Source organism: Trichophyton verrucosum (assembly GCF_000151505.1).
Source record: "Trichophyton verrucosum HKI 0517 chromosome Unknown contig00238_1.f1.exp, whole genome shotgun sequence".
In the NCBI taxonomy this organism is placed as follows: Eukaryota; Fungi; Ascomycota; class Eurotiomycetes; order Onygenales; family Arthrodermataceae; genus Trichophyton; species Trichophyton verrucosum.
Genome location: NW_003315493.1, coordinates 21,776 through 29,575, shown reverse-complemented (window position 1 = coordinate 29,575; position 7,800 = coordinate 21,776). Strand labels below are relative to the sequence as shown.

General features: G+C 49.3%; 4 protein-coding genes across 4 annotated transcripts; 1 reads left to right on the top strand and 3 right to left on the bottom strand.

The window, feature by feature from the left end:
* Positions 1 to 457: 457 nt before the first annotated feature.
* TRV_02759 (uncharacterized protein) lies at positions 458 to 1,313 on the bottom strand (the record flags this gene model as incomplete). The annotated part of the gene is made up of 2 exons (XM_003023070.1): positions 458 to 1,144; positions 1,218 to 1,313. The coding sequence occupies 2 exons, from the start codon at positions 1,311 to 1,313 to the stop codon at positions 458 to 460; spliced, it is 783 nt and encodes a 260-aa protein (XP_003023116.1).
* A 730-nt stretch (positions 1,314 to 2,043) lies between these two features.
* Positions 2,044 to 2,244, top strand: TRV_02758 (uncharacterized protein; the record flags this gene model as incomplete). The annotated part of the gene is made up of 1 exon (XM_003023069.1): positions 2,044 to 2,244. One exon carries the CDS (start codon positions 2,044 to 2,046, stop codon positions 2,242 to 2,244), a length of 201 nt encoding a protein of 66 aa, XP_003023115.1.
* A 454-nt stretch (positions 2,245 to 2,698) lies between these two features.
* On the bottom strand, positions 2,699 to 3,526 carry TRV_02757 (uncharacterized protein; the record flags this gene model as incomplete). Its single annotated transcript, XM_003023068.1, has 1 exon — positions 2,699 to 3,526. One exon carries the CDS (start codon positions 3,524 to 3,526, stop codon positions 2,699 to 2,701), a length of 828 nt encoding a protein of 275 aa, XP_003023114.1.
* Positions 3,527 to 4,440: 914 nt separating this feature from the next.
* On the bottom strand, positions 4,441 to 7,011 carry TRV_02756 (uncharacterized protein; the record flags this gene model as incomplete). Its single annotated transcript, XM_003023067.1, has 4 exons — positions 4,441 to 5,344; positions 5,404 to 6,496; positions 6,559 to 6,796; positions 6,841 to 7,011. The coding sequence occupies 4 exons, from the start codon at positions 7,009 to 7,011 to the stop codon at positions 4,441 to 4,443; spliced, it is 2,406 nt and encodes an 801-aa protein (XP_003023113.1).
* Between the last annotated feature and the right edge of the window lie 789 nt (positions 7,012 to 7,800).

Here is a 7,800-nt window from a genome sequence, read left to right as displayed (position 1 = left end):
TTTAGCAACTTATGGATATGCAAAGCAGTACTCTGGAGTGAATCTTGCCTCCTTTGTAAAGCACATCACAAGCTCAAATCTGACAGCTGAAGGTTTGCGCAACGTATCCAGTGCTGTGATGCAGCTGGCATCCGTAGAAGGATTGGACGCCCATCGACGAGCAGTGTCTATTCGCATGGCTGCGATGGATGGCCAGTAAATTTTCAACATGGCCTCCTTTGATGTCATTAGAACGGTAGCGTAGGAATTGAGTACGATAGTTTTCCGTGTTTTATCTGCGTTTTATCTTGTTTGCAGCTCTCGGGCAGCTCTGGTTGTTTTTCTCCCCAGTTCCCGGTCATTGATATACTTTAATCCCAATATTAAATCATTATATCACTGCCTCTTCTAACCCCATTGAACGCCAGAAGGAAATTCGTAGTCTCGTTATTATAGGCGCAAAAGACGATTTGAATAATTATTTTTTCCGCTCCCTGACCTTCCACTTGACGCCGTGTTTATTCACACCCCCTACAGATCTGGCCATCTTTGCCCTCTGTAGAGCCAACTCTTCCTCTGCAGCCGATATATCTGCGTGCTGCTGTTTGAGGGTCGCAAGCTTCTTTAGCCGGGACTCGGCCGCTTTTTCCTTCATCCGTCGCGCAATAAACAGCTCTTTTCTTGCTCGTTTCTCGGCTTCAACTTGCTTTTTTGGCATGGTCTTAGCCATGTGCTTCAATTCCTCAACGGTCAGTTCCCTGGAGGCATCTTCATCGTCCTCTCCGTCATCTTCTTGCTCATCCCTGTTCGCCTTTTCTTGCTGCTGCTCTTCCACCGAGTCGACAAAAATTAGTTTCTTCCCGCCTAGACTCTCTACTCTTTTTATTCCCTTCTGTAGATTTGCCTCTTCTTCGGTTTGCGCAAGCTGCCTCCGAACTCGTTCTCCTACGACCCGCAAATACCCTGCATCCTGTGTCTTCAACAGGCTCACAGTCGCATGGCTCAAGGATTTCGATTCTCTGGCTCCATGCTTCCCATGTGTTTGGGAGCCTTCTGACATCATTCCGTAGGCAAACTCATCTGGATTACGGTTTCGAGCCTTCTCTCTCAGGCGTTGTAACTGGGCTTTCTTGAGATTGTAATCTTTGGCACGAAGGGAATAGTCCTACATTGACACCATACCATTAGCAAATCAAGCTTATATTCGCCAGGAGACACAAATCTAGGGTTCTTATCACTTTGTGCTTTTCTAGGAGGCCCCATTTCTCACGGGCAGCTGGCTGTGCTCTTTCGCGATGCACACGCCGCTGCACAGCATTTCGCATGGACGACATGATGACCGTTCAAACCGTGAACCGGTAATTAAATGACCTGAAGTCAAAATGACTTGGTATCTGTTTGCCTTAGGGCTGGGAATAATATAAGAAACGGACGCTGAAGAGTCGAAGTCGTTTGAAGTTGTTGACAGCCGGATTTTTTGTTTGATGTTGGAAAAGTTTCTTGAGTTTTAAANAAAAAAAAAAAAAAAAAAAAAAAAAAAAATAAGTTTCCAACTCGAAGAGCTTGAACCAACCTCGTTGATACCGACTGTATGAACGAGGTGTCGATGACAGCTTGAACATCTCCACGGCCAGTTTGTCAGCGGCCCTTCAGTCAGCTTCCATTGTAGCGGATGGACTAGCTATATATACCATTCTCCTATTTTGTCTCCTTCTCTTGAAAACCCAGCAGCGATGGCCACCACTTCCGCCCCGTCGGCTACGGAAACCCCCCCGACACCAGCTCGTCGAAGGGTCGACCTTCGGAACCCTACGCCACTGTCTGCTACTCAGGAGGCAGAAGTGAAGCAGGCGTACTATAAAAAGGTCAGGGGGCTTTGTGATCCAGTAATAAAAGGTAAGTCTGCGCTTGGGTTCTTTACGAGAGCCGTCCCGTTGTGCAGGCAACATTATACGCGGGAGCGTTATAACTAATGGGCTTATCTATTTTATGATAGAATTTGCAGCGTGCGCAGTCAACCGTACAGTTACCGCTACATGGGTTTGTCGAAAGCAGCGGCTTGCCATGAACGCCTGTATGGTTCTTCACGCCCGACCCGAGATAGAAGATTTGGCGCGAGAAGAATGGTTTGCCGGTCGAGAGGAGAGATTAAGAGCTCGAGAAAGAGAAGCTCAGGAGACTGAAAAACGGAGACAAGAAGTTATTGCCATGATGAAGAAGGACGACGAGAAACGGGCTGCAGCCAAAGCCGCGAAGAGTTCATGAGAAACTATGATAGACGTACGTTACTCCTTTGGACCGATTGTTCTATTTCAGCAACTACCAGGCGTTTCTTCGGGTTGGAGTCGGATTATATCCTTTTTCTGCTTAATTGTATTATATACTCGGATGCGGTCTCTTGCAAGTGCAATCTCTCAAGCCATATACCCAGTTGCTGTCAAACTAGCAAGCTAGCACGCTATCCTTTTCTTTACTCTGGAAGAGTTACAGGGGTCAACATCTGGCTCATAACCCTGTGCCATTTAGAAAGCATAATGATTAGATATTGTACAAAATAAAACCCATAGATCTCCGCTAAGAAGCCTCCTTTTGCAACATGCAGTGTTTTAAACCCTCCTCTCCAATACGCCAGCCGATATTAGATTAGCTGTTTCTTCTTTAATTAGCAACGCCGTGGTTAATTATTGTATTTCGACGTTCGGCCTAGTATGAGGCGGAATCAGACATCCGTCATGGTCTTGTCTTCGTCCTTATTGGCATCTGCGGTGGAAGTATGGCCAAAGACATCTTCCATCCGCCCGTCTTCGTCATCTTCCTCTTCCCTCTCTTCTGCATCCTTCTCAGCAGGCGCACCAGCACCAGCAGCTTGCGTATCGACTTCCACCTCCTCTTCACCTTCACTCTCCCATTCTCCTTTCATATCCCACCCTACTCCTGTCAGACAGAACCGTTCCGGTGGCAACCGTATACCACCCATCATGGTTTCCTGTCCCGAAGCTGTGGCGCTACTTGACGCTCCCTCTTGTCCCCTTGAGACACCAGGTAGCATAATCCGATTCCTTTCCGCCGCAAGGTCCATTAAAAATTCCTTGGGTAGGCCTGGCTGAAATTGATAATGTAACCGAGAAGCAATGCTCATTCGCAGTGCACCTAAACTAACGCCATTGCTGCCATCTTGATGCGCATGGGCTCGACCACCACCCTCTTTCTGTAGTTCTCCTGGATAGCCCTCAGTCGCTAGATATACTGCATCTTGTAAAGTGCTTGAGGTGTATCTGTATGCAAAATCGAGTAGCTGGAGCGGGACTCGTTCCTGGTAGGAAGTGACTCCAAGAGAGGCCAATAACATGTGAATTAATCGGGCATCTCTAGGTCTTCTGCTTTTACCGCTATCTTGTAGTGAGGTAGACGGTATCTGAGCTGGGGTGGTACTTGCAGGCGCAGCTGGGTTTGATGATGGTAGAGGCTCCGCCGGAGGCGTGATTGGCTGTGTTGAAGGAGCGGACGGTCCCGCGATAGGAGTCGCATTAGGCCTGGGTGAAGCCATCGCGTATTATTATGATAAATTGAGGGCTTGAGAAAATCCGGGGCAACTCGGTGGAGGTCTGGTTATGATGACAGCCCTGAGCGCATGTATATCGCCTGACCTGCAAGCGGGGATCGTAGTTTCTTGGTAGCGGCCGTGAGCCGAGAGAATATGGTACCGAAAGGAAAAGGAAGCGATGAGCTCTGAAAGCACCAGCTCTTCTCGGCTGTGTGAGTGCGTACTAGAGGACAGCAAGGCGGACGAAGATGTTGTCGCTCGCAGCTTTGGTTGTTTCTTTTGCTTGCGATCTTGAAGTCGCGGATCCCTTGTCACGTGAAACACAGTTTAAGGTTGAAGCCAACGCCCGAGAACTCCCATCATGCCGTCGCTCTGCCTGAGATATAATAATATCCCTACTCCGTAGGAAAATGGGGATGCCCAATTTTTGTCGTTGCTGAGTGGAGGGATAAAGCATCTTCTACTGGACAATACTGATTCAGGGGAAGGGAACCTATGAATGTAGACGAGAGGTTGGCGAATTAAACATTTCTATTAACTAGAGTCTACACCGAACTAACATCACAGGCTCAGCACGCTCGCCGGCTTATGGAGAAAGCAGCAACAGATATCAAGACAGGAGGGAGTAAACAAGGGAAACACTCTAAAAAAAGGAAAGAAAGGAAAGAAACAAATCCCGCTCATGAATGCACCAGATGCTCAAGCAATGAAGCCAGGGAGCTGAGTCCCGGGTAGACCTCCGAAAAGGGGGTATATAGTCCCATCTATATCGGGCCGCCCAGAAGAATGGGGAAAGATATAGAGAAACAGAAAGAAAAGCGAAACTCCGGGACTGAAACGCCAGCCAGCCATAGTCCAAAAAAAAAAAAAAATACACAGCCATCTATCCGATAGCGTAATGTGGCACTGCGATTACTCTAGCGAACGGGAAGACTTCTGGGAGTGCGTGCGGGAGACTTGGGTACCCCGGGATCGTCAGTATCTTCCTCGTTCGACCATGCAGGAACCTCATCAGACATCCTCCGGTCGTCTTCTTCTTCGTATTCATCTTCTTCAGAAATGTCGTCCATGTCCTCGTACACGGAATCATGTATAGAATCATTCATATCGCCAGAAATCTCTATAGAGTCACGAGATATATAGGTCTCATGGATACCGCTGCGGTGATCAAGATCATATTCATCGTCATCGTCAGCCCGGTCTGAGCCGGCGTCGGTGTCTGTAAGTGAAAACTCATCCAGCTCCCTCGGCTGGTCCCTCCAATATGTAAAATCAGTAAACTCTTCGCCACCTTCCTGCACAAGTGTGCTGACGGGGGGAAAGAAGTGGTCAACCAGCTCCCTCATTGTCACATAGCTACTCTTATATTTGGTTAAACTGAGAAGATCAAGTGAGACTTCTGCGTTGGAGTTGATGGTGAATATCCTGGTTGAGGGGATATTGACGGATCGATAACTGAGTGCGTCGGTAAGACGGTTACCGAAGCCGGCATAGAATGGGTTCTGGCGTCCTTCAAAAAGACTAAGGATATCGCGCAGGCAGGCCATTTTGAATACTTCCGGTTTGCGGAGGTATATCTCACGCCGTAGTGCGGCGATTGTTCGGTCAGGGCTCATGATCACTGGACCTTGGGGGATTTTATATCCATCCTGCAAAATCCCTTTGAGATATGCTCGGGTGGTGTCCGCTTGGCCGGTAGACCTACTTGTTAGGTACATGATGTTGTAACCATTGCTTGCAATGTCAGTGTAGAGCTTTGCAACGCCAAGATGAGTCCAGTCTCGGCCGATCATATTCAGCACATGCCCAAGAGCATCAGACCTATAATAAGAAGTTAGAAAAATTATGATCTATGTATAGGGTACAGACGCATAGCTAACTTGGTTATGGTCCCGTCAATATCAGAGATGACGATAGGAACTTTGTAGCTCCATAAATACATGGTTGCGGGGCAAACGGCCTTGTTGACACTAAAGGATATCGGGTTTGCACCGGGCTTGAGGTTGAGTGCCTTAAGCTGATCGCTCGTTAAACGCAAGGTCTTCGCATAACTACGACCGCCTTCCGGCTGCTTATCTGTCGGGGTTTGCGGCGGGGTAGGATATTCCAACTGTGCGTCTGACTGAGAGCGGTGATGTTTCTGCGGATGGTTGTTGTAGTCTAGCTGATCATTATCGCTTTGGTATCCTGGGTCCGATACGGCATCATCTGCCATACCGTTGTGGTGCTGTAGGGCGCTATAGGAAGCCTTCCGACCAGCCGCCTCCTTGGCCTCTTCGCTGCTGTAGATCCATAGATTCCCATGCTCGTCGGCCCCAATCAAGGCACCGATATCATAGTTCCCCTCCAGCTCTTCGGCTAGGATCTTACGAGCAACCACCTCTGCTCTCAGGGCCTCGTCCTCGCTACTCTTGTATCCAGTCATATCAAGCATCAGATCACCACTCTCAGTCACCTTGGAAGGAATATTCGACCCGGATAGCTTTTTGGATAGTGAAATAGCTCTGGAGTATGCCTCTTGACGGGATATTGGGGGTGGGCTCTGGGATCTCGTCGTCTGTGGTGAACTGTTTGCACTCTGGCCATTTGCACGGCCAGCTTCCAGCAGGTCATCTGACCGAGATCTGTCTAGCTTATGTCCTGGTTCACGTACATTCTTCGAGACAGGGGAGGATCGTTCAGTTTCGCTATCCAAGAGGGGTTCAGTTGTCGCGCGGGTCTGTTTTGGAGGGGTAGACGACTTTGAGGTAAGGTCAAGGTATTCGGGTTCTTGTAGGTTTAGGGTACTGTTGTTACTTGGCTCATTTGGCGACTGCTGCGGACTAGCAGCAGGAGATATAACAGGTGAAGTCTGCAGGTCTTCTGGGACGTCACCAGTGGTTTCAAATACGAAAAAGGCTTCCCCGCCTTCCCCGAGCTTCATGGCATAGTCTTGCTTGACCCCATTGACACTGAACTCGACCTGAAGAATGACTAGTTAGCAAGATGTTCCATCTCTTCAAGTCCCTTCTGCCGCTGGAGACTGGCAAGCCTACCTTCTTCTCGTACGGCCGAAGGAGGGAGAATTTGCCGAAACGGACATGGAACGGCGAGCATGCGAGTGTTCCTGAAATCGGGACGGTCAGCAACTGCGTGCATCAGCGTATCACCCGGGCCTGGAAGGGACTGACCGTCTTCTTGCTCAATGACTATCACGTCGATGGCACCGCTGAGGGTAGCCGGATTGATAGAATTCCATGTCTTAGATACCGAACCGCTGATACTCCTAACGTACTGCATCCCGCCTAGCTCGGCATGTGAAGTTGAAGACAGCTTACAGAAGACAGCACCGGGAGAGCACGCAGAAAAAGAGAGAGAGAGAGAGAAGAGAGGGAGAGAGAGACGGGATATTCGACAAAGACAGGGACGACGCCGGCGGTTGTTGGGAGCTGAAGTTGCGGTTGACGTCGAAGTCGCAGATGTTGAGGCCGGCGAGCAGCGCAGAACATGTGACGAGCCCGGCGAAGAGAGTTTCCTCACTACCTAAACTATGTAACTCGCGGGTCGCTTCGGCGTGAAAAGGCGCAGCGAAAAACAAAAGAAAAAGAAAAAGAAAAACAACGACGCAGCGACGATTACTTGGTTATATCTTTTATATTATTATTTACTCCGTCCAACGCACCACAATGTGACTGTTGACGCTGATTTATAGAGTCAAGAAGAGAGACGGGGGCGAGACAAAGCCCGACAGCCTTATAAATAACTAGTTAGTTAGCTGTTTTTGGGTGGCGCTAAACCTGGCAGCACCCATTTGTTGAGACGCTACAAGAGCAGATCTCGAAAGTCTCTCTGGCTATACAAAGTCCTGCAGGTAGGAATGAGGCTTGCTCTGCGGTTGATATCAAACACTGGCTGATCTCCGCTTCCTTTTCTTCGCTGCTGCCTGCGTCTGCTACTTTGTGGGCTATCCCGGGTCGGAACAGATGGCGTGCGGGTTTCTGTCTGTCAGGCTCGATCTCCTCCTGACATACGCTCGTACGGAGTAACTCGTTGTGAAACCAAGGCGTGGGTGGCATGGGTGGTTACATTGTCATTCGAGACATGGCCTGGACAGCTCTCAGCCAGGCATTCTAGACGGCTCCAAGACGGTGCTAAGAAGTCTTAGCATCCCACCCAATCCAGGCAGCACAACTTCTCTCACTCGCTGCATGGCTGGCGCTGGCTGTCGAAGCCCCCTCTGGTTGGCTGCCTTCCAGGAGAAAGCAACAAATATCCCCCCGGCAGACCTTCGAGGCATG